General features: G+C 36.7%; 2 protein-coding genes across 10 annotated transcripts in view; one reads left to right on the top strand and one right to left on the bottom strand.

The window, feature by feature from the left end:
• Positions 1–26,636, top strand: part of RTN1 (reticulon 1) — a 351,234-nt gene that overhangs the window by 45,748 nt on the left and 278,850 nt on the right. The gene's annotated exons all lie outside the window — the stretch shown is intronic.
• The window catches only part of LRRC9 (leucine rich repeat containing 9), a 110,975-nt gene that overhangs the window by 68,184 nt on the left and 16,155 nt on the right, over positions 1–26,636 (bottom strand). For 6 of the 9 annotated variants that reach the window (XR_008299430.1, XR_008299431.1, XM_027065830.2 and 3 more), the window contains 8 exons: positions 25,520–25,716; positions 24,512–24,643; positions 18,466–18,642; positions 17,580–17,697; positions 9,457–9,586; positions 7,376–7,498; positions 5,582–5,697; positions 1,518–1,730 (listed from right to left, as the gene is read on the bottom strand). Coding sequence is in view for 7 of the 9 variants with exons in the window: in XM_027065830.2 (XP_026921631.2) it covers positions 1,518–1,730; positions 5,582–5,697; positions 7,376–7,498; positions 9,457–9,586; positions 17,580–17,697; positions 18,466–18,642; positions 24,512–24,643; positions 25,520–25,716 (1,206 nt within the window). In the remaining 2 variants the exon portion in view is untranslated. The remainder of the gene's footprint in view (positions 1–1,517; positions 1,731–5,581; positions 5,698–7,375; positions 7,499–9,456; positions 9,587–17,579; positions 17,698–18,465; positions 18,643–24,511; positions 24,644–25,519; positions 25,717–26,636) is intronic. The other 3 variants (XM_027065832.2, XM_027065834.2, XM_053224506.1) reach the window with 3 other exon arrangements.

Raw genomic sequence — 26,636 nt, 5'->3', positions numbered from 1 at the left:
GATGAATGGATAAAGAAGAGGTGGTGTGTGTGTGTGTGTGTGTGTGTGTGTGTGTGTGTGTGTATACATAATTCCATTATATATGGTGGTATATATATATTCCATTATATATCTCTATATACATATTAGATTAGATATATATAGATATTAGAATATCTATAGATATAGATATTCCATTATCTATCTATATATTCTATTATATATCTGTATATAATGGAATATTACTCAGCCCTCAAAAAGAATGAAATCTTGCCATTTGCAATGATGTGGTTGGAGCTAGAGTGTATTATGCTAAGCAAAATAAATCAGAGAAAGACAAATAACATGATTTCACTCATATGTGGAACTTAACAAAACAGATGAACATACAGGGAAAAAGAGAGAGAGGCAAACCATAAAACAGAGTCTTAACTATTGAGAAAAAACAGCGTTGCTGGAAGGGAGGTGAGTGGGGGGATGGGCTAAAGGGATGATGGGTATTAAGGAGGGCATTTGTTATGATGAGAACTCAGTGTTACCTGTAAGTCATGAATCACTGAACTCTACTCCTGAAACTAATATTACACTATATGTTAACTAGCTAGAATTTAAATAAAAACTTGAAAATAAGTAAATAGATAAATAAATAAAAATAAATTAATTAAATAAAGTATGTCACTTCAATAGTAACTCAAATTGTTAATTAATTTTGTAAAGATAAATCTCTAATATTCTATGTTGACTAATCCTGGGAACTGATTTGAAACTTAACTGTCTTAGTCATTTAAAGAAAGCTTTTTTTTTTTTTCAGTAATAAAATCCCTTGTAAACTAGAAGGGTACCCTCTAGGCTTGTACTGTCCTGTACAGTAGCTACTAGTCACGTGGCTTTTGAGCACTAATGTGGCTCATCCGATTTGAGATGGGCTGCAAGTGCTGTCATCTGCAAATATACTCCAGATTTCAAGGACTTAGTATGAAATTGATGAATGACTCTCCATATTGATTGCATATTGAAGTGTTAATATTTTAGATATATTGGATTTATTAAAATTAATCTTACTTTTTTTTTTCAACGTTTATTTATTTTTGGGACAGAGAGAGACAGAGCATGAACGGGGGAGGGGCAGAGAGAGAGGGAGACACAGAATCGGAAACAGGCTCCAGGCTCTGAGCCATCAGCCCAGAGCCTGACGCGGGGCTCGAACTCACGGACCACGAGATCGTGACCTGGCTGAAGTCGGACGCTTAACTGACTGTACCACCCAGGCGCCCCAAATTAATCTTACTTTTAATTAAAAAAAATTTCTTAACATGGCTAATAGAAAATTTTCAATTACATATGTGGTTTATATTATATTACTACCGACAACACTGATCTAGTCCACAAAGAAGGAGAGGTCAAGGTCCTTTAAATTTTGACAGCATGATGACTGGCATCACCAGATAGGTGCTTTAGTATCTTTAGACTTCTTATGGTAGATTATGATTCCAAATTCAAGGTTTCTGTCCCCAAATTTTATTCCTTATAATACTCACCACAATATGACTGTAAATGTTAGTCTTGGCAAGGGAAAGTATTGTTTTATCATCCAAATTAATAAGTTTTGGTCTGGGCTTGATCCTGGGATCCATTTTTATAACTTCATCATCAAATTGCAAATCCTGAGACAGTAATGATCCTTCTGAATTTTTTTTGCTTTCTTCTAGAATAACATTGTTGAATGAAGAAAATAAAGAGTGAGGCTTTACCTAAAAAAATTTATTAAAAATATTGAAAATTTGGTTGCTGTATTTATCACTTTGAATAAGAAATAGGCTATGTAGAAAGACTAATTAAGTTTTTTTCATTTATATAATAATATCTATCATGATTAGAATCACATTAGAAAACCAGTGAGAGTAGATTAAAATTGTGGGCTAAGAACAAATATGTTCATCCCCTCCCATTGAAAAGTCCTTGAAAACTGGCAAAAGATAATTTTTAAATAGTTTTCAACAGAGTGGAGAGAGCGCCAACAAAAGACTAAGAATTGTGAGACATAAATCAGAGAGGACCAAACTGACAGACAAATGGGAGCAGAAATGTAACCTGTAGCCAAAACATATGTGGGAGATAAACCACTCTGAAGAACAGATCCAGAGAAATTTGATGTTCAGAGTGAACAAGTAAAATAGCAGTAGGATGCTCTAGGTAATTAGCAGGTGATTAAGTAATTATGGTAAAAACTGTGGATGAATGAGCATAAAAAACATAAACAGAAGTGGCTCTAGAAAAAAAATGGTCCATAAGAGAATTATTTTAAAATCTGGGGGAATAAAGCATCCCTAATAGAACAGGCTGCTATTGAAAAGAATTGAGTGGAGCGCCTGGTGGCTCAGTTGGTTAAGTGTCTGACTCTTGATTTCAGCTCAGGTCATGATCTCATGGTTTGTGAGTTCGAGTCCCACATTGGGCTGTGTGCTTGACAGCGTGGAACCTGCTTGGGATTCTCTCTTTCCCTCTCTCTTTCTGCCCCACCTCTACTTGTGCTGTGTCTCTATTTCTCTGTCTCAAAATAAATAAATAAACTTAAAGAGAAGGGAACAGGGTAACACTTTAGAGTCAAAATAAAAATAATTAATGAAATAAAAGTATTCACTAAATGCTCTGGGAAACCAAATGGATATGGCAGCAGATCAAATTAGCAATGATCAAATTAGCAGAGGTTAATATTGAGGAAATCTTCCAGAATAATAGAATTTTTAAATGGAGATATAAAATACGAGAGAGAGAGAGAAAATTAAAAGAAATGGAGGACCAACTCAGAAAGTCCAGTGTTTAACCAATCAAGGTTCCAGAGGGCTGAGCACAGAATGGAAGAGAGAAGATAATGGAGGAATTAAGAGAAGAAAACTTCCCGGAAGTGAAGAAAGAACTGAGTCTTCAGATCAAAAGAGCTAATGAAGTGGCAAGCAGATGGTTGATGGAGCTAAGGTCTTTGCTGACATGAGTCACTGGACAGTCTCAACAGCCAGGACTGCCCACCTCTTGACTTCCTGTTATTTGAGTTATGTTAACTGTTTGTTTGGGTTTCTACTATTTGGGTCTTTGCTGAAAGCCTACTTGACTGAAACAGTCTCATTCATAATAGCAACGTAAAAATATAAGTGCCTAAGTGCCCGGAATTACACTTAAAACCTGAGTAAAGAAAACTGTAGGGAGGACTTGAGTAAATGGAATAACTTATCATGTTCCTGGATGAGAAGTCCAATACTGCACAACAGTTTGTCCCAAATTAAGGGTTTTTTTTTTTTTTAATTTTTTTTCAACGTTTATTTATTTTTGGGACAGAGAGAGACAGAGCATGAACGGGGGAGGGGCAGAGAGAGAGGGAGACACAGAATCGGAAACAGGCTCCAGGCTCTGAGCCATCAGCCCAGAGCCTGACGCAGGGCTCGAACTCACGGACCGCGAGATCGTGACCTGGCTGAAGTCAGACGCCCAACCACCTGCGCCACCCAGACGCCCCCCAAATTAAGGTTTAAATTCAATACAATCTCAATCAAATCCTAAATAGGATTTTATTTATTTATTTATTCATTTATTTTAAATTTACATCCAAGTTAGTTAGCATATAGTGCAACAATGATTTCAGGGGTAGATTCCTTAATGCCCCTCACCCATCCCCTCTCCCACAACCCCTCCCGTAACCCTCTGTTTGTTCTCCATATTTAAGAGTCTCTTATGTTTTGTCCCCCTCCCTGTTTTTATATTACTAAATAGGATTTTAAAATAAAACTTAACAAGCTGATTCTAACTTCTTTTTGGAAGAGAAAGTGCTCAAGAATAGCCAAGAAAAATTTTTAAAAGATGAGTGAGGGCAGGGAAAGGGAATTTACCCTGTCGCATATCAAAGTATATCATCAAAGTTGTAATAATCGAAACAATGTGGGAGGGGTCCAAGATTAGACAAAGAGATCAATGGAATAGAAGGATGTATAAATAAACCCCTTATATATGAAAATAATTTTAACAATAAAGATGGCACTTCAAAATAGAGCAAAAAGATGATGCTTGGTCAAGTAGCTATCCATTTTTAAGGAAAAATTATTTGATCTTCCTCCCTCACATGACATAAAATAATTTCCAGATGTACTTAAAAAAACTTAAAGTTGTAGAACAACCTATATAAGTATTGGAAGAAAATAAAGAAGATATTTATATAAGCCTTCTGTAATGAGACATAAAACCCAGAATCCATATTAGGAAATTTGGAGCGATCTGACCTCTTAAAAACTAACCAGGAAATTGCAAATTAATAATGACAAATAAGGTTTGCTACAAATAGATTTAAAAGACAAGTGACATAAAATATTTGCAACGTATATATAAGATAAAGGATTAATATCCAGAATGCATATAAGGATTTTTCCAATCAATATAAAAAAATAGAGTCCAATAGAAAATAGTCAAAAGATGGGGTGCCTGGGTGGCTCAGTTGGTAAACTGACCGACTTTGCCTCAGGTCATGATCTCGTGGTTCGTGAGTTCAAGCACCGCATTGGGCTGGGTGCTGACAGCTCAGAACCCGGAGCCTGCTTCAGATTCTGTGTCTCCCTCTTTCTCTGCCCTTCCCCTGCACTCTCTCTCTCTCTCTCAAAAATAAAATAAACATTAAAAACATTTTAAAAGAAGAAAATAGTCCAAGGATATAACAAGTGATTTATAAAACTGTAAATAATCCATAGCCTATTAAAGAATCAAATATCCTTTTCTTGCCCACAGAGTGGAAAAGTAAAAGACTGATAATATCTTGTTTTGGTAAGCATGCAAAGAAACAAGCTCTGTCACATACTGTTGGAAATTTGTAAAATGGCCAAGGCTTTGTGGAGAATACTGGCAAAATGTATCAAAATTTAAAAGGTATATATCCTTTGACTATCCAATTGTATCGATCTATTCTACAGAGAAACTTCCATATTTGTATAAGGATGAATATATAATGATATTCACTGAAATACTTTTTAAACAGTAATAAAACTGGAAACAACCTATATGTTTCATGAACAAAAGAATAGTCAAATAAATTAGATATTACTGGATAGAATGCAGTCACCAAAAGAATAAAGTATAGACCTATATGTACTGAAGTGGAAATATGTCCAAAACATGATTAAAGGCAACAAGAAATCACAAAATACTTAGATCTTGATTCTACTATGTAAAATGTTACATACTGTTATGTATGTAAATGCATAGAAAAAAACAGTGAAAGCAAACCCATGACGTTGTTAATAGTGGACTTCGTCATGAAAGGGAGTGGTGCTGCAGGTGAGATGAAATCAGATTTTATGTTTATTATATATCCTTCAATATAGTTTGAAGCTTTTTCAGTGAGACTATAGCCATATATTACTCATGTAACATATTTGCATATAAAAATGTTTAGGTGTCATAATGATTTCTTTTGAAAATGAACCCTTCACAGAATAACCACTGTATATGTGTTTACGTATAAATATATAGTATAAACTCGACACTACATTGTTAGACTTCTGTTAATTACTATTTCTGTTCTTTTCTTACTTAAGGAATTCCAGTTTTAAAAATACATCCATACCATTGTAATATACTCAAATTCAACGATGTATTCTGGCAAAACAAGATCATGATCAAAGACAAACCACTTGCACTGCCGAATGCTGCAATCACAGTTTCTCTGTCCCGTGATAGAATCTAGAGTAAAATCAATAACAAAACAAGAAAAACACTCTTCAAAATGAAACATAATATACTTTTTTCATTATTACACAGATTAATAAACAATAAATTCAGTAAGTTCCAACTATTATGTTATTGAGATTGTTTTTTTTTTCTATTTTTCCACCCCTCCTAGACAGTTTAATTTTTTTTCTGCAGGTTTTTTTTTACCCTTTAATTTTTAAGTTCTTAAAGTTTGAGATATAGTTTACATATAACATTGTATTTGCTTTAGGATTACAACATAATTTGATACATGTGTACATGGAAAAATAATTATCACAATAATTATAGTTAACATCCATCACCAAGGATAGTTACAATTTTTTTTTGTGCTGAGAACTTTTAAGATTTACTCTCTTGGCAACTTTCAAATATCCAGTACAGTATTGCTAACTACAGTCATGCTGTACATTACAATCCCTAAGACTTTTTTAAATCTCAAAACTGGAAGTTTTTAACTTTTGACCATCCTCACCCATTTTGCCTCTTAGTTTATTTATTTGACTATTTAGTATGGTATCGGAAGGTGTGTATGAGTGCCACATAGACAGGGGTGGATTGTGATGGTTGATTTTATGTGTTTACTCATCTAGGCTATGGTGCCTAGTTGGTGAAATAGCAGTCTAGACCTTGCTACTAAAGTAATTTTAGATGTGATTAACATTTAAATTAGTAGGCTTTGAGTAAAGCAACAGTTTCTTAATTCTAGAAATTACTAGTCACCTTTTCACTACATAGACTAGTAGGGTTTAATTTTGTTCATCATGTCCTTTTCCTTTTCATACTTTGTCATTTTTCTATTCAAATATACTTTTGACAAATGTATTACTCAAAAACCTTTGCTGTTAAAAGTGGGTGGGTTTGGGGTGCCTGGGTGGCTCAGTTGGTTAAGTCTCTGACTCTTGATTTCGGTTCAGATTATGATCCCAGGGTCATGGGATTGAGCCCCACATTGGGCTCCACATTGTGTGTGGAGCCTGCTGAAGATTCTTCTCCCCGCCCCCCTCTTCCTCTTCCCTGCTCGGGCTTGCTCTCTCTCTCTCAAAAAAAAAAAAAAGGATGGGTTTATCTTTTCAAATACATATACATGAAATACATAGACTATACATGAAATATATAATATATATGTAATATATATGTATTATATCACATATATGTATATAATATTCAAATGATGTATGAAATGCATACATAGCATATGCATAAAATACATGAAATTTCATATAACAGTATGCATGTATGGTAAATATAAAAGTTTACAAGGGTGACTAGGTGGCTCAGTTGGTTAAGCACCCAACTCTTGACTTCAGCTCAGGTCATGATCCCAGGGTCCAGCCCTGTGTCAGGCTCCATGCTAAGCATGGAGTCTGCTTAAGATTCTCTCTGTCCCCCCTCCCTCTGACTCTCTCCTCTGCTCATGGTCTCTCTCAAAAAATAAATGTTCACAAAATTAAAAATCTATACACACACATATATAAATGTCATTGAAGCAGGGAACAGAAAAATAGTTCATTAGTAGCCAGCACTAGATTTTTTTTAGAAAAGTTTACAAACTTTATTAAGTAGAGATTAAGTTCTATACATCTGTATTAAATACAAGCATTTTGTATTCAGAAAAATTAAAGCACATTTCTCTTTACGGCAGACATACTTAGTAAATATTTTCGAGGAGCAAACACTGAATTAACCATTGGATAGTTAGCTTGATTGATGGAGTCCTGTTCACGAGCCTGAACACTCTGGCCAAGGAAAACCTTTGTAATGAGGAGGATGCCTAAATATGAATAAAACATCATTTTAACAGTAATTCATTTTAGTAATTTTCCCATATCACCTTCCTTATTAGTCCCAGACTTGACTATGTGTTCTGTAAGGGCAGAGATCCTTGCTACCTTGTTTGTCATTGTATAGCAAAACAGAAACTCGGTAAATATTTGTTGAACAAATGAAATAATTATAAAAGAGGATTCCTGTGATTAAAGCAAAGCTTTACAGAAAGGAATAAGGAAAGAAAATAAGTTAGCAATGTTTTTTATCAAATGATTTGAAGTAAGAAACTTTTTGTTGTTGTTATTAACTGGGTAAAAATTCATCTCTGAATCATCAGCACCTAGCACATCACTTAGATCATGGGAGGCACTCAATACATGTCTACTAAATGGATAAACATTTCTTTTCCCTTTAGATTTCTAAGAAACCTTTGGATTCTCTCAATCCTAAGGATGTCTAGGAGTCACTGAATCCTATAATGTAACTTGTAATCACTAGACAAAACATTGAGATGACTTTTTTTACACTATACGAGTTACAGAATGCAAGCTGAAAGAACCTAACTGTTTTGGGAAACATTTCAGAAGGATGTAGAAAAACATGATGAGGTGTTTCTTAAGATGGGAATGGAAGAGCATGAGAAAAAAGAAGCAAATGGTTTTTTTTTAATAAGGAGTTCTTTCTATATTCAATTATCTGCTTAATTTTCTGATTATCATTAACTGAATGAAAGGCTGCAAGACACATGTAGTTTGTCATGAATAATCCTAGCAGAGCTCTAGTCTGGAACCTAGAATATCACTCTTATAGACCTAATTTAACCAAATTTCTGACTGCCCAGTCTTCAGTAGGTGTATAGTGGAGACCAAAGAATAGGTGTCCCTTACTTCCTGACCAGGTCAATTCTCCGTATTATATATTCTTTGGTAATATGCACTAACATTTCATCTTTGTTATGAAATTGTTATGTTATGAAAATTTTAATTTTACAGTTATTTGTGTGCTTATTAATATTTGTCAGTACCATAAAGGAGCAACTGTGTCTGGTTTGTAAAGACTATATCCATACTACTACTAAGTGCCTAACACGTAGTAAACATTCCATAATACTGGTAGAACTGAAGCATGAACAGTGGAAGGGTGAGGCAAGAGGACCTAATGAGCTGGACTTTTCCCCAGTCTGTGGTTACAAGGGGACCTCTCCCAGAAGTGTCCTGCAAATTGGCTCATATGCTTTTATCTAGCTATATATTCGAGATGCAAATAAAGTACTGATCATTGTGAATAAAGTACCAAAATTTTATCTTCTATGAGGCAATTTATAAAGAAATCTGTACACTACAGTTTGTCTTTAGCCAGTTTTAGATTTGCAACCAGGTTTTCTTATATCTATTGAAATGATTAAGGCCTGCCTTCCCAAGTGCTTGGCATGATGATGACTGCATAATTGTGCCAAGTTGTCTTTTCTCTTTCCTATGAATTTGGGGTGGTGTGTGTGTGTGTGTGTGTGTGTGTGTGTGTGTGTGTGAGAGAGAGAGAGAGAGAGAGAGAGAGAGAGGGAGAGAGAGAGAGACATGCATATATACTGAGTTTATTTTTAGGACACAAGTTAATGAACAAAAGTAGACAGCAAGGAACTAAGATGGCGGTGGAGTAGGAGGACCCTAGGCTTGGCTTGGCCCTCGAATGAACAAAAGCAGCCTGTTTCATATAAATTGGATTAAATATGAGTAACAAATGAGTCCCATTCTATTAATGTTGACACAATAATCAGTAAGTATTTGTTCATAAGTTGTAAAGTTACAGATCAGAAAGTCATATTTCACTACACCGGTAAATACTAAATAAAATAGTTTCTGGAAAATCTTCCTGATTGATAAAGCCAAGTATTAAAAATGTTATGAAAATAATTAACAAAGGCTTAAAACTAAAAAGTTCAGAAATACCATATATTTGTATTACCATGCCTGAAGAGCTCCTGCTCAGGAGAGTTCTTCTCATCTTTGTACTTTTGCTGCAGAAATTCAATTCTGGGACACTCACACATACTTAGGCTGTTAGCGAGAATAACAGCTTCTTTTCTGAGAGGCAGCTGCAAAGAAAAAACAAAGCTGAGTATTTTTATAAAACTGACAGTACTTCAGCTTCAATACAGATGGCTTATTAGTTTATGTTTATGTGTCTGGGCAAAAAAAAAAAAGGCTAGATTCATTGAAAAGCAGTAGATAACTTTCGGTGCAACTTCATTCTGTAAGGCCACTTATATAATATGCTTTAAATTTACATGCAAATAGGTTTACGAAAAGTGATACACAGTATTCGTTCCTGTAAAAGCAGCCAGAGTCAGGACTGACAACACTGTGTGGTCCAGGAGCTATAGTCTTACACATTTTCAATGATACTCCACTAGTAATCATGTAAATTCCAAAAAAAGAAAACCCTGTAGGTTCTTACTTATATGTGAGATATAGGTAAATATAGATACATGGATAAAGATTTGGTATAAATAGTGTTCTTGGTTTAATAATCTACGTGGCTTTCCAGATACACCTCATTGTGCTAATGCATGGAAATTTTAGTTTGTATTGGGACTAGATTTATTTCTTAAAAATGTTTTATCAGAAATACAGTAATACAGGGGTGCCTGGGTGGCTCAGTTGGTTAAGTGTCCAACTTCAGCTCAGGTCATGATCTCATAGTTCCTGAGTTTGAGCCCTGGACCAGGCTTTGAGCTGACAGTGCAGAGCCTGCTTGGGAGTCTCGCTCTCTCCTCTCTCTCTGCCCGTCCCCACTCATACTTTCACTCTCTCTCTCAAAAGAAATAAACAACAACAACAAAAAAGAAATACAGTAATACTCTAAAATTCATATTACTTGCTATGAAAGCTCTGAAGAACAAATAAAAATCTCTATTTTTAGTAGTAGAAAACCTAGAGCTAAGAGAGATTATATAATCTATCCAAGGACAGAAGTAGAAATTAGCAAAGTCATAATTTGAACTCAGGTCTGCTTCTCCTTGTCACTATCTCAGAGTTTTGAAATTATTACAAGTTTAATATTAGTATCCAAATTATCTAAAAAATATGTTTTCTATAAATGCTGAATTGCTTATTTACTTTTTCTTACTAAAAGCTGTTACCCAAAGAGGTTTAAAAATTTTTTTAATGTTTATTTATTTTTGAGAGAGAGAGAGAGACAGAGTGTGAGCAGGGGAGGCGCAGAGAACAAGAGGGACAGGCTGAGCTGTCAGCACAGAACCCGATGCAGGGCTCAGACTCATGTCTGTGAGATCATGACCTGAGCCGAATTTGAATGCTCAACCGACTGAGCCACCCAGGCGCCCCCCAAAGAAGTTTTTAAAATATAAATACTAAAATGTTGCTCATGTTACCATAAATTCCACATCCCAGTAAATATAACCTTATCAGATTTCCAATGAACATCACTAACTATTCATTAGATACAAGCTGTGTATGTGGCATTGTGCAGCTATAGCATGGTCTTGGTCCTCAAGTGAGAGAGGGAAGATGGTGAAGACAGCACAGGCAGTAATCTCTCTGACATTGGCTATAGCAACATTTTTCTAGATATGTCTCCTAAGGCAAGGGAAATAAAAGCAAAAATAAACTGTTGGGACTACATCAAAATAGAAAGTTTCTGCACAGCAAAGGAAACAATCAACAGAACAAAAAGGTGACCTACTAAATGAGAGAAGATATTTGCAAATGATTTACCCAATAAAGGGTTAGTATCCAGAATATATAAAGTATTTATAAAACTCAACACCCAAAAAACAAATAGCCCAATTAAAAAATGGGCAGAAGGCATGAACAGACATTTCTCCAGAGAAGAGATACAAATGGCCAACAGACACATAAAATGATGTTCAACATCACTCATCATCAGGGAAATGCAAATGAAAACTACAATGAGAGATCACCCCTCACTTGTCAGAAAGGCTAAAATCAACAATACAAGAAACAAGTGTTGGCAAGGGTGTGGAGAAAAAGGAACCCTCTTGTACTGTTGGTGGGAATGCACTCTGGTGCAGCCACTGTGGAAAACAATATGGAGGTTCCTCAAAATGTTAAAAAAAGAACTACCCTACAGTCCAGTAATCATACTACTGGATATTTGCACACACAAAATAAAAACACTAATTCAAAATTATTCTTGAACCCCCAAGTTTATGCAGCATTATTTACAATAGCCAAACTATGGAAGCAGCCTAATTGTCCCCCGATAGATGAATGGATAAAGAAGATGTGGTATATATGCACAGTGGAATATAATTCATTTGTAAAAGATAACAAAAATCGTGCCACTTGTGATATGGATGGATCTAGAGAGTATAATGCTAAGTGAAATAAGTCAGTCAGAGGAAGACAAATACCATATGATTTCACTCATACGTGGAATTTAAGAAACAAAATAAACAAGCAAAGGAAAAAGAGAAAGAGAGAAACCAAGAAACAGACTCTTAACTATAGAGAACAAACTGATAGTTATCAGAGGGAAGGTAGGTGGGAGGATGGGGGAAATAGTGATGGGGATTAAAGAGTATACTTACGATTAAAAAATAAAATGATTTAAAAAATAAATAGATAACAACAACAAAAAGAATCAGAAGATGTAAAAAAAAAAAGGAAAAAAGAAAAGAAGAAAGAGGGGGGAAGATGGAAGCTGTACCCAGTAATTAAAAATACAAACCATCACAGGGTGCCTGCGTGGCTCAATCAATTAAGTGTCCAATTCTTGATTTTGGCTCAGGTCATGATGTCACATGATCCAATGAGATCCAGTTCTGTGTCAGGCTCCACGCTGAGCATGGAGCCTCCTTGGGATTTGCCTCTCCCTCTTCCTCTGCCTCTACCCTGCTCATGCTTGTGTACTCTCTCTCTCAACATAAATAAATAAACATTAAACATTAAAAAAATACAAACCATCACAACATGTGTCAAATAAGATCTCCTTTTTTAAATGAAATGTTTTTAAGAACCATCTTTGTAGAGGTTAGGGATCAATGCTAGGCTTTAAAGATTAGACATAATTCCAATCAGAAATCTTAAAAGAAAGTCTTTTTAAGAGGAGAAAGCATATGAAGGTATAGAAACAGGTACGATTGTCTGTTCAACTATCATCCATCTATTCAACTATCCATCATTCATTAATCAGATTTCCACTAGGAATCTCTAAAGAAAGTCCCTGTCCTCAAGGTCTTGTAGAGAGATGCACACCATGATTGCCGTGGAGATCCTTCTGCCACTCCATAGATCGATTTCCTGGGTGTTCAAGTGACCTAACCTCAATACAGCTGTGTTTGAGGTTACAGCTTACTACTCTGTCATCTTAACTCCTCTCAATTGTATTTTAGTATAACAAATGTGCTACAATAAAATTCTCAACTGCCACTGATTGCCACTTACCCAGCTTCCGCTAACCGACTCACAGGATTAAGCAGTAATTTCCATCCTTTCTAAATCCCACAGTATGGTGACAATTCAAGGATAAGGGGGTACTTTAAAAAATACTAGCATAGGGAATATAGTCAATGATACTGTTAGTAACATTATATGGTGACAGATGGTGACTACACTTATTCTAGTGAGCACTGAGTAATGTATAGAATTGTCGAATCACTGTGTTGTACACCAGACACTACTATAACACTGTATGTCAACTATACTTCAATAATAAAAATTAAAAAAAAACTGATGTACTTCTATTCTCCCCAGCTGTGTTGTATGCTTACAAAAAGTCGGTTAATTTTGTTCCTAAATGTTTTATACCAGTTGTATTTGTTATTGAAATTATACACATGAAATAAAACAATGAAACATGAACAAGGATGAGAGTTGTTTCTATGAAAAATAAGTGGAAAGTATTGGTAAGATTCTGTAGAGACTAATCATTAAAAGCTTCTGCTACAGCATGTGTAGATGGGGCAAATATAAAAGTTTGGTGGTGGCAAGGGGGAGCATACAAACTAAAACTAGATTGATTCTTGCACTCAAGTTCATGTTCAACTTTAAAGAAACTGAAACTAATATGTAATATGGTTATGGTCTGATGTAAGAAAGATTATCAGGAGTTTCAACCTCATACTCAGAGGCTTTGGCCCTATGTAAAAAGATAGATGAATGAAATGTAAGTTTATATGTTTTAAGTTTGCTGAAGGGATGCTCGCTTCAGCAGCGTATATGTTAAGTTTGCTAAAGTGTTCCTTAAGTAAATAATTTATTTAAAGTTCTCCTTTTTTTAAGTGTTATTTATTTAAGTGAACTCTACACCCCATGTGGGGCTTGAACTCACGACCCTGAGATCAAGAGTCACATGCTCTTCCAACTGAGCCACCTGGGCGCCCCTAGTTCTCCATTTTAATGGATTTTCTGATAAACCTGTAAACTAGGTAAAAGGGATCCTACTATCTGAGAACTCAGGAAAGCCTTCGCAAAGGAGGAGGTCCTTAAGTTGAGACTTGAAGGGTAAGTTTGCCAAAAGAAAAAAGTAGGGAAGATCATTTCATCAAAAGGAGGCATGGCACTGAGGTATGTTTAGGAGAATCACAAAGAAAGTACATACTTCATTTGGGGTATTTGTTGTATTTGGTAATAGGGAGTCTGGTTGAAGCTAGATTTTGAGGGGCCTTAAGTGCAAGGCAGAGGGATTTGAACTTCATTATCATGAGTAATGGGAAGATACTGAAGGATTTTCATCATGAGAACAATGCAGTGTGTGCTATGAAAATAATGTTTTAGGAAAGATTAATTTGTCTCTCCTTTTAAAGGTGGAAGGAATAGAGGGAAGACCAAGGGCAGAGTTGCCTATTAGGAAACTACTGGCAAAGATTAGAGGGAATGTTCTAAGTGGTGGCAGGCAATAGGAACAGGGAGGGAAAGGAAGAATGCAAAGTGATATGGTAAAGGAAGAATCACTACAAATGGTAAATGATTAGATACAGGGATAATGAAAAAGGGAGTGGTTGGATATAATTTCAAAGCTTTGAACCTGGTCAGTGGAGAGTGACAGCATTGTTAGTAGAAATGAGACAAGGAGAGAGTTAGTTATGGACAAAATATTAAAGGCTGGTTTTAGACATATTGTAGAAGGAGATAAAACCGATTAATCACATAGAAATGGCAGCTGCGGGTGTCAGAGCAGAGAGCAGGAGGTGGGCTGGCTGAGGACGTACACTTTGGAGAAAGCCAAGTGGAATAAATGATACTCCTTAAGTCTATTGACCAAGTCCTTGGGCATCAAAGAGAGTAATGATGTAAGCCAGCCCTCTGCCTTACAAAGTCACTGCCAACCTAAGCCAAATCTGTCTTCTAAACTGCTTACACAACTCATGCTTTTTAATCTTATCCCACCTCTTAAACAATGCAGTACATAAACATTTATCTTTATTTCCTGTGTGCACATAATAGCATAAAAAATATGGTTTATTAGATCTACATGCTACACAGTGATTTTTCTAGCCAATTATACTCCATTTCTAAGATTTTAACAATGAGAGTAATTGATCATGTGTGGAGAAAAACAAGATTATTAAGCCTTAATCTTGTGGTATTCTCATGTTTAGAGGGAAGAGGAAGAATTAAAAGAAAACAAAGACAGGACAATCAGAAAAATAGGAGAATAACATTAGTGTGATATTATGGATGCCAAAGGGAAGTTTCGAAAAGGAAAGAGCAGTCAATAGTATCAAATACTTCAGAGAATAATGGTAAATCTTATTTTTAAATTTTCTATGAAATAACATGGTATTTATCTTTCTCTGACTTATTTCATGCAGCATAATACTCTCTAGCTCCATCCACTCATTGCAAATGGCAAGATTACGTTCTTTTTTATGGCTGAATAATAGGAGCTAGAGAGTATTATGTTGCATGAAATAAGTCAGTCACAGAAAGACATACCACATGATTTCACTCTAATATGGAATTTATGAAACAAAACAAATTAACATAGAGGGGGGGAAAAAGAGAGGCAAACCAAGAAACAGACTCTTAACTATAAAGAAGGTACTGATGGTTACCAGACGGGAGGTAGGGAGGGGGATGGGTAAAGTCAGTGATGGAGATTAAGGAGTGCACTTGTGATGAGCACGGGGACCTGTAACGGAAGTGCTGAATCACTCTTTTGTACACCTGAAACTAATACGTATGGCACATGGAATTTAAATAAAATCTTTAAAAAGCCCAAAAAACAAAAAACAAAACAAAACAAAAAAACCCCAAAAAACTTTCTATGTGCCAGGAACCGGTCCCAAGAACTTTCTGGGTAAATGTTAATAATACATTCTATTTAATGTAATCTATCTGAAATATTATCATTTCAATATGTAATCAGTATAAGAAATTATAATCTCTTTTCTATACCAAAACTGAGATTTATTTAAAACTTTTTAGCACATCTCAGTTCTGACTAGTCACATTTCAAATGCTCAGCAGTCACATGCAGGTGGTGGATACCATACTGGATAGCCGGCTGTTTGAAGGATTAGAGATACCGCATCTCCTAAAGGAGCAGCAGGAGATAAGGCGCTAGGCACAGTGTCGGGCAAGCAGGAAACACACAGAAATGTTAGCCTCATCTTTCTGCCAACCTTCGTGCCCATGATGGTTCATAGTTCTCTGGAATCACCCTGAGCACTCCACTCTTCTTTTTCAAATCCTTTATTCCTCGCCTCCTTCTTTCTTCTCTTCCAGAAAGTACATAAGGGCACTTTCGCCACACCAGCCTGCTGAAGCCACTGTCCCTCTGGCCTGCTGCTGCAGTATCCCCCCTATGTAACCTCCTGCCATCAGCTCCTACTCCCTCCAATCCTTTCTCCACTGAATGGCTGGAATGCTGTTTTGGTGATTTTTTTTTAACTAAAAAGTACATAAAGTAAAACTACCATTTTAACCGTTTTTAAGTGTACAATTCATTGGCATGGAGTACATTCACAATGTTGTGCAACCATCACCACTATTCATTTCCAGAACTTTTCATCATCCCCATAGAAGCTCTGCAGTCATTAAATAATGACTCCCTATCTTTCCATCCTCATCCCCTGCTAACCTCTATTCTACTTTCTGTCTGTACCAATTTGCCTATTCTACGTACCTCATATAAGTGGAATCATACAAAATTTGTAAATTTGTGTTTGGCTTTTTTCACTTAGTGTAATACTTTCAAGGTTTAACCATGGATCAGAATGTATCAGAATTTAAATCCTTTTTATGGCTAGTATGCCATTGGACGGCTATATCATATTTTGTTTATCCATTGTGTCTTGATGGGCATTTGGGTTGTTTTGATTTTTTGGCTATTATGAATAATGGTGTTATGAACATGGAGTGGTGTACCAGTATCCAAAAACTTTTGAATGCATACCTCACTAAATCCTAACCACAACTCTGTGAAGTAGATACTATTATTACCTTCATTTTATAGATAGGAAGAAAAAGGCACATAGAGGTGAAGTCACTTAGCTCCTGAGTAGGAAAGCCAGGATTTAAATGCAACAACATTATCATTTTTGTGTGCGCCATGATGTGAAAAGGGTGAGGGAGCACTTCTGTATAACAGGGTGTTACAGCTGCCTCAGCAAGAGAGTGGAAGACAGAGAAAGGGTGACTGGATATTTTGGAGCTCAGAGTGACCAGGGAGCAAGGTGCAGACAAAGAAGTAGAAAATAAAGAAGTGGTGGCAGTAAGAGAGAAAGAAAAACAGGATGACAACCAGAAAGCATAGCAGTGTTCAGCAAATGGACTTTTTTTTTCAAGATGGAGAAGACCCTAGAGTGTTTAAAAGAGATTATAGAAATAGATTTCAAGATCATTAACAAAAGGATCACAGCGTGAAAATAGGATACCTAGAAATATTAGATAGTCAGGCAGATAAATTAATTGATGGACTTATTCTGGTATAATCCAAAGAAGGAAGATGCTATACTTTGTAGCACCAAGCTTTCTGTGAAATAGCAGAAGTTGGCTATAAATATGAATAAAAGGATTGAGAACCAAGCCCTGTCTAACCAATGGCAGGGCTTTATTCATTAGGAAGAAAGCATTATTCTGAATGACATTTTATGCTACCTTGTTTGTTTCACTGTCTTTGAATCCTTTTTCAAGTATTTGTAGCAGATGCTTTTTCTTCACTGTAACTTCAGGATCAAAAACATAAAAAAGACATTCCAGCATCTTTCGATAGCTCCTTAAGAATAATTAAGACAAAAAACGTTTGAGAATTGATTTCAAAAGAGCTTAGCCATAGATAAGACAATCATATATCTTGCCCTGGATATTTCCCATTTACAGTGAATGTTTCAGTGTCATTACTAAGTCTCCAATCCCCCTCAGTCTCAAAAAGAGCCCCAGGGGCGCCTGGGTGGCTTAGTTGGTTGAGCGTCTGACTTTGGCTCAGGTCATGATCTCAAGGTTTGTGGGTTCGAGCCTTGCATCAGGTTCTGTGGCAACAGCGAGGAGCCTGCTTGGGATTTTCCCTCTCTGCCCCTCACCTGCTTGCTCTCTCTCTGTCTCTTTCAAAATGGACAAATGAAAACTTAAAAAACAAAAAAGGCCCCAGTGTGGGTAAACTATGATGTCATCCTCGTCAAGGGAGATGCATGAAAAGGAAATATTTACTAACAAGGCATATTTTCAATATTGTAAACTTTAAAAAAAATGTTTATTTATTTTTGAGAGAGAGAGAGAGAGAGAGAGAGCGAGAGCAAGATTGAGACCGAGCAGGGGAGGGGAAGAGAGGGCGGGGGGAGAGAGAATCCCAAGCAGGCTCCAAGCAAAGTCCGACACGGGCTCAAACCCATGATCCGTGAAATCATGACCTGAGCTGAAGTTGGGCGCTTAACTGACTGAACCACCCAGGCACTCCAATATTGTAAGCTTTTAAAACAGAATGACTCTTTTACAAAATAAAATCAGACTTCTGTAAAAATGTTCCTTACGGAATTTAACTTCTTACTCTGAATCATGCATATCTTCATTGTCAAGAAACTTCTGGAGTTTCTCTTCAAATTTTAGTCTCAGAATACGGTTGTTAACTTTGATGATACGTTTTACTTTCACTCCAGTAATACCATATGGCCTGAAGTCCCAGGTACAAAAACGTGAGAGAATTAGTTCATAGCAGGAGTTAAACCTATATGGGAAAACAGAATATATATAAAGAAAAGAACACATTGTCCTTAAAACGTTGAAGAACACTAGGTTACATATAATAAAACTCATAACCCATATTTTATATTTTTTGCTAAAGATACATTGTCATATCATAGCTCTGCTTTGGTCCAAACTGGGCACACTTAATCAATAAAAGAGATGTTAAACTTTGAAACATAAAAGTAAGAATTGTTTTTATTAATGATTAGATATGTGTTTTGACTGAAAGACATGTTGCTTGAGTAATCCTTCATTACTGAAACACTTTGTTTTTTGGCTTCAGTGAAACTATATATTTCTGGCTTTCTTCTTATTGGCTGCTCCTTAATGGTTTTCTTTGCTGATTCTTTTTCCTCAGGCAGCTTTCTAAATTTTGGACTGCACCTGGAATAAGTCTTGGGTGCTCCTTTTGTTTCCATGAATACTATTCCTAGGTGATTTCATCTGGTCCCTTGGCAATATACAGAAAAAATATATTTTATATATACGGATATATTCCAACATTTTACTTTCAGGCTTTATCTCTACCCAATTTAGGTGGATATACCCCTACTTGAACATCCAACTGCTTAGTTGGTATGTTCACTTGCACATGGAATAGGCCTCTAAAACTTAATTCATCACCTGCTTCTAAGCCTACTCCTTCTGACTGTTTTCCATCTCAGTATATAGTACCAGCATCTAACTGGTAGCTTAAGTTAACATCCCAGGAATGAAACTTGCCTCCTCTCTGTCTCACCAATATCCAATTCTTTGGTCAAATCTCTTTGGCCCTACATCTAAAATATCCTGATTATAACCCTATGTCATCACCATCACTGTTATTACTTTTTTCCAAATCATCATCATCTCTCATTTGGACTACTGCCAATAACTTCATAACTAGGGATATAGAAGTGAAAAAGGCAGGGTCCCTCCTGTCATGGAGCCTATATTATAAGGAGTTGGCCAAAAAATAAACAATACATAAATAAAATCATTTCTAAACTGACAAGTGCTTTGAAGAAAGAGAAGTTTGGGGTAAGGACTGGAGTGGGGGCTACTGAGTATAGATCTGGGTAAGATATTTCAGAGAAGATATTTGAGTGAAGAAAAGGAGAAGGGGCCCAACTATGTGAAGATCTCAAGAAAATGTATTGGAAGTGCTCATCTGCTCTCTACTGCCCTTACTGGGCCATGCCCTATCTTAAAGTAGCACAGAATTTGGACTAAGATGAGATTTTAAAACGGATCAATTTGGGGGCACCTGGGTGGCTCAGTAGGTTAAGCATCTGACTCCAGCTCAGATCATCATCTCACGGTTCATGGGTTTGAACCCTGCGTTGGGCTCAGTGCTGACAGCTCAGAGCCTGGAGCCTGTCCTCTCTTTCTGCCCCTCCCCTGCTTGTGCTCTCTTTCTTTCCCTATTAAGAATAAATAAACATTAAAAAAATAATAATAATAAAATAAAATGGATCAATTTGAAAAGAAAGCTAAGTGATCCTATATGGGATACATTTACCTGTAATGAGATGTGTGGTCCTCACTGGCATACAATATCAACAAAGGCCTGAGCATGAGTGTGGGCTAAGATCACAGAGGTGAGCTTCCTGGTGGGTGGTCTTTCCCTGGGACAAACTCATTTAGAGTGTCTGCCTTTCTCACTAGGGAAGCCTGAACCAGTGCAGCTAAGAGCTGCCCAATTACTCTTCCCTTGGAGTTGAAAAGTGAGCTGCCCAAACCAAACCATTCCCGGAGGGGCTCACAGTCTGTTAGGAGACAGATACATATAAGTAGTGTGGCAACCAGCTGATGCTGCTAATTAGTTCGGAGGTCTGGATAAATAATTACATCATCACCAGGAGTGGGAAACCTCCAGGCTCATGTATAGAGGGATCACTGTCTGGGCCTGATCAGTCCAAGTCACTCCTACATAATACATCCTGGAACCACTGAAGCTCCAATTACTACTCGCACTCTATTTTTATTATTATTATACTCTGATAGAAAGTGTTGTAGGCATTTTATTTAGATAAAGTTTTGTCATATAGTAACAAGGGTAAACAAGAATAGATAGAAGCTATAAATGGACAATACCTAGCTTCTAGTTCAGTTCCCAGGAATGCAAGAACTAAGAATGGCCCAGGAAACTCCATGAAGTGGAATCCTTTCATAGAGCTTTTCTCTGCCTGGAAATTCAGTAGCTGAGCCCTTCTTCACATAGAATTCCTACAGCCCTGGAGACTGGGAACCCCCGTGCTAATGGGACATGGGCTCTGTGCTATCTGGAATCAGAGAACTAAAGCCATTCAATAAATCACCTGATCAAGCTGGAGATGAGAAGACATCATTCACAGAGTGCCGGAATACTGCTAGAGGAGGGAGAACCAAACCTATAACTGACTAGGAAGTACTGTGACACTCCGTATTATCAGTTCCTCATAGAAGAGGACACTTCTCATAGCATTGTTGGTAATGTGCTACATGCACTGGGCAGCATCTCATTACTGACCTGAGATATATGCTTTCTAGTCTGAACCTCAAATAATAACTGTAGGAACTTATATAAAATAATATCTAAATCTCTTATACCTCTCTTTCAAGGGGTCCCAAAGACTTAAGGGCGAAATTCAAACTACCAGCTCGCGGTGCGCTTTAATGATCAGGCCGTTGTCATGTGGAAATACTGTAGTTCTCCAAACGTATTAGTATAGTTCCATACCTTTTCACCACATGCTGTTTCCTCTGCTTAGCAAGTCCTTCCCCTAATTCTGTGTATAGTGAACTTCTATCTGTCCCTCAAATTTCAGATCAAAGTATCTCCCTCAGATGTCCCCACTTCCAAAAACTTTCTCTACACCCCCATTCTGGTTTGAATGTCATTCTTCTCCAGACCAACAGTTATCCCAGAATTTAGTACTGCTTCATTTCCATAGTCTCCCGTACCAGATGACAGCCTGGATGAGAGCAGAAACTATAACTTTTACCCCTAGCACCTAGAATAGAATCTGGCCCATGGTAGAAACCCAGTGGATGGATGCTGAGCAAGTGAACACAATAGAAAAGATTCAAAGATGAATAAGAATGCAGTCTCTATCTTCACTGAGTTTATAAACAAATGGAGCAGAAAAGTAATGGGACAAACATAGGCAAAATTATAACTGAGTAGAAGATAGGAGAGATGCAACACAGTGCTGTGAAGATTCGAAGAGAATAATAATAATGACTAATCTGATAAAGATGACAAAGGTATTCCTCACAAAAGATGGCTCTTGATGTTGGCCTTGAAGATAAAGTAAGTTTTGACAGACAATGATAGAGAGTGAGGGCAAGGATGTAAGGTATTCTGGGTGAAGAAAGCAGAACAGAGGAAACCACGGTGGTGCACCAGGTATGTCCCAAGAGCAGTGAGGCACACACAGTTTGGCTGACTCTGGAGGAGTTGGAAAAGTAGTAGGATGGTTTGAATACCATATGGTGAAGCCCACTGAATATTGGGGTGAAAGGTTTGAATATCACTTGGAAAATAACAGGTTGCTACAAAAGGCTTTTATTTTGTTTTACACAGTGCTCTCTGTGGAGGAGGTGTGCCAGCAGGGACCACATAGGAAATCATTTAGTTATCTTTACTGATTGATTAGCAAATACCAAGTACCTGCTATATGCAGACACTGTACTACACCCAACGTGGGGCTTGAACTCATGACCTCCAGGTCAAGAGTCGCATACTCTACCGACTGAGCCAACCAGGCGCCCCAGGAGCTATTTCATAGTATCCATAAAAAAATCACAGCTAAGGTGGCCAAGTTTGTAAAAAAACAATCCTTCAAATTCTGCCAATGTAGATTTGATTTTCTTCTTAAAATGAATCAAGGCTGTTATTACTAAAGCCAAGTAAACAATTGCTAATGCTTATCAAAATCCATCAAGCTAATTTACTATCAGGTTGACATAGTTACCTAATGGCTTTTTAGTCATTTTGCTTTTATGTATTTTTTCCTTATCATCTACTTGTTTTGTAAAGAGACTACTCTGCAGTAAGTTAAAAAGAAACGGAAATAATAATAAACAAATCTGTTTAGGTTGAGTGAATATAAATGAAAGACTGAAAAATTTTTCATGCACCCTGCAGACAGACACCATTCAATTTTTGTACTTGAAAAATCAAGGCCTTTATTTGTTTATATGGGAAATGGGATGAATCCCCTTTATATCTTTGCACATAAAAATCAAGTATTGTGGTTAAGTGAATAGTGGTAACTGCTGGGCCATTGATGTACTGATACAAGAGAAAATATTTTAAACGGTCTATTTCTCACTTGGGCAGAACTTCTCATGGCTTAAAGTAATTCATAACAATTACATATTTTAATTTATAAAATGTTAATACAGGGGCGCCTGGGTGGCTCAGTCGGTTGAGCATCCGACTTTGGCTCAGGTCATGATCTCACAGTTTGTGAGTTTGAGCCCCACGTCGGGCTCTGTGCTGACAGCTCAGAGCCTGGAGCCTGCTTTGGATTCTGGGTCTCCCTCTCTCTCTGCCCCTAACCCACTCACATTCTGTCTCTGTCTCTCTCAAAAATAAACATATAAAAAGTTAATACGAATTTTGCATTTTACTCCATAAAAGTCGGTGTTTGTTTCAACACTGACTGCAAATACAATCCGCTGGGATGCTGGATCAAGTCCATTCAATCACTTTACATGCTTCCTGCTTTCTCTCTACACATCCAAATTCGCAGTATGCTCTAGGGTTCTAGGGCAAGCTTTGGCTTGTTCACAGCTCCCCAGTTTTGAGGAAATGATTACAGAAATGTGGAAGTTATAATTAGTGATATTTTCTGCTGCAAACCTTTGCTTTCCTTCCTTCCTTCCTTTCTTCCTTCCTTCCTTCCTTCCTTCCTTCCTTCCTTCCTTCCTTCCTTCCTTCTTTCCTTCAGAATCATTTTCTAAGTTGTACCCTCAAGTTGAGGCAACACAGCCATTTCCTTGTTTGTACCAGGAGGCTTCAATTACGAAGTGTGTATGCCCGTTTCCTGCCTGTTTCTGGTGGCTCTCTCCATTTCTGCCTAAATGGACTTTTAACCCAAACTCCTGGGTTTTAAGTGTATGCCTTATTTCAACTCACAGAGTCCATGTGCACCCTGACTCTAGCCAGCTCTAGACAACTGGTTTGACTTTGACTATGGACCCCCAGGAAATTTGCTATGGTGCCTCCCCCAGTGTCTGCGACCTGCTGTTGCCAATCCTGCTCCTGCGTTCCTTCTCTATTGTAGGTTCTCACACAATATTCAGAATCCAGGGCCATGTCCAGTCAAGAAATGAACAGTTTAAACATATATAAAATTAATACTTGGCCATAAACATAAAAAAATTTATTCTGGCTCTTGGGCTAAGGGAAATTGGATAAAGAGCAATGAAATATCATTAGGATGTTCTCAAGATTAGCCCACAGCAATTATGTAAACAGAAAAACATATTAGTGGCAAAATAGGTAACAGCTACTCTTCAGTGGATGAACATTCTATATGAGAAGTGTTTTGAAAATTAGACATTTTAAGACTTTATAAGTTGATATTTTAGCTGATGATCCTAAGCACCTAAAATTATTTATTTTTTTAAAGTTTATTTATTTTGAGAGCAACAGAGGCAGCATGAGTGGGGGAGGAGCACAGAGAGAGGGAGAGAGAATCCTAAGCAGGCTCTGCACTGACAGCATGGAGCCCGACGCGGGACTCGAACCCACGAACCATGAGATCATGACCTGAGCTGATACCAAGGGTCAGATGTTCAATTGACTGAGTTACCCAGGCACCCCTAAGCACCTAAAATTATTTTTAAGTCTGTAATTAAATTTCAAACAGATTTACCAGTCATCAGATTGAGTGCCTTCTTCAAAGTGGATATTTCCCACAGTTTCCAACTCAATTAACAAAAATGGGATCCATAAGCCATGGCTTTTCTTCTTTTGTTTTACTTCAACATGATAAATTGCTTCAATCCTATTTAAGAGAAAAATTAAGTTATTAGAAAAACCTAAATATTGCAACATTAAAATTATAGTTTAAATAGATTTAAAAAAAAAAGGCTGATATGAAAATATAAGGCGTTTGTCAATGGGTACAGAAAGCTTGGTGTTAACAGTTAAACCAAGTTAAAGACATTCTGTTTCTGGCAATAAGGTTAGAAGTCTCTCCTGGCTCTGCCGCTTATGGCTCGCAGATCTTTTGATGCTGCGGTTTCTCAGTAAAATGGCAATATTAACAGTACCTACACCTGAAAAGGCTTTTTTTTTTTGACGATTCTATGCAAAATACATACAAAGCTCTTAGCAAAGAATTTGGCAGAGTAAGAAATAAGTGTTAGCTGTTAGTAGTAGTAGTAGAAGCAGTAGTAGGAGCAGTAGTAGTATTTACAGGGCAAACTAACTTTATCCATTTAATGCCCTAGTAAATAAAAAATTATTGGTACTTACTAAACCTTAAGCTTTATATGTCTAGTTGAAACTCAGCCAGAGTTTGTTCTACGTGACTCCAGACAACTATGTATGTGCTTTGCTCAGTCAGGTCTATGTGGTGAGTTTCTCCATCAGTAGCAGCTCTATTTTTAGTTTGCAGACACTAGAGCAGTGATGTGACAAGAAGCCACTAGGGGGAAGTTTGCTGTGCCTAATTAAGCATTGCCTCTGTAAAAAACTATGTATGTCGGCTTTGAATCAATGATGTCTATCTCTGCTGGGAATGGGACTAGAAACACATTCTGTGTTTTACTTCATAATTCTTTCCACCCCTGAGGAAGAGAACTGAGCTCGACTGATAGCCTAGAACATTCTATCCTCTCATGTTTCAAATTTGAACTAGACAATTCATAAAACATACTCATCTAGTTTTTTGTTCCAGAATGTTACCCTTTCATTCAAGGCATTTAATTTGGTCAGTATCTTCTGTTGAAGATTTGGCTCTTCTGTGACAGTTTCACACTTCTTTGATTTTTCAAGTTCAGCTACTTTATTGTTATTGGATCTATCACTGTGCCCTTTGCCAGATCCCTTGAGTTCCACAAGTTCCCGTTCCAGCTGTTGAAATCAGTGTGCCATAGAGCAAAACATTTTAGTGGAATTATGAAATATATAGTTAACTTAAATAAAGAAAATAGAAATTTAGGTAATAAATAGGCCAAACGCATAAAAACATGCCAAACGTGCAATTACAACTTTGGTGCAAGTTTAGTCAGTCAATTTCTTTTGACCAAAGGACATTCTTAAATACTTCAAACATGGCAGTTCTTTTCATTGAAATGAGAAAAGCAAAGAAATTGATTTTTAAATATTAGTGATGAGCTTCCTTCTATTAAAGCCAAAGTAAAATTACAACAAATACTGGTTTGGGTATAAATAAAATATTAAAACTTCAAGGCAATGTGACATTTATCACACCTACTTTTCAATTTTTCAGTATTTTTTTTAAGTACTTTGGTATTCTGGGAAAAAATCAACCATAGAAAATATATAAAAGATGTATATTGAGATGCATATTTTTCCTCTTGCCTCAGTCTCCTATATATGGCTCAGCACGGCAATGTTTTTATTTAAATTTTGATTGTTTTTTCTTGTTCATAGTGGACTTTTTGGCATTCATTTGTATTTTTTAAAAAATATTGCATTAGATATGATTTATTGTGATTACTGAGGTGTTTAGCACTCTAATTTTGGGCCTGCAGTGAGTACCTCACTTGCCTTGCCTTAACCCCAGCTTTGTAGGATTTCAAGGTACATTGGAGAGATTTTTATAAATAGAAATTTACTGATTATCTGTCCTCACCTCTATAATGGCTATATCCAGCTATTAAAAGCAAATCAAGCATATTTTTAAAAATGTCTATAGTTTATCTAATCTATAGGTATTATTTTTCACATTTGCAGATTTTCCTTAATACATGCGTTTGTACACAAAAATAGATATAAAATGATTTTCATATACTGGTTCATTTCTTATC

This window comes from Acinonyx jubatus, chromosome B3 (assembly GCF_027475565.1).
Source record: "Acinonyx jubatus isolate Ajub_Pintada_27869175 chromosome B3, VMU_Ajub_asm_v1.0, whole genome shotgun sequence".
Lineage (NCBI taxonomy): Eukaryota > Metazoa > Chordata > Mammalia > Carnivora > Felidae > Acinonyx > Acinonyx jubatus.
This window is presented reverse-complemented; position numbering and strand designations above follow the sequence as displayed.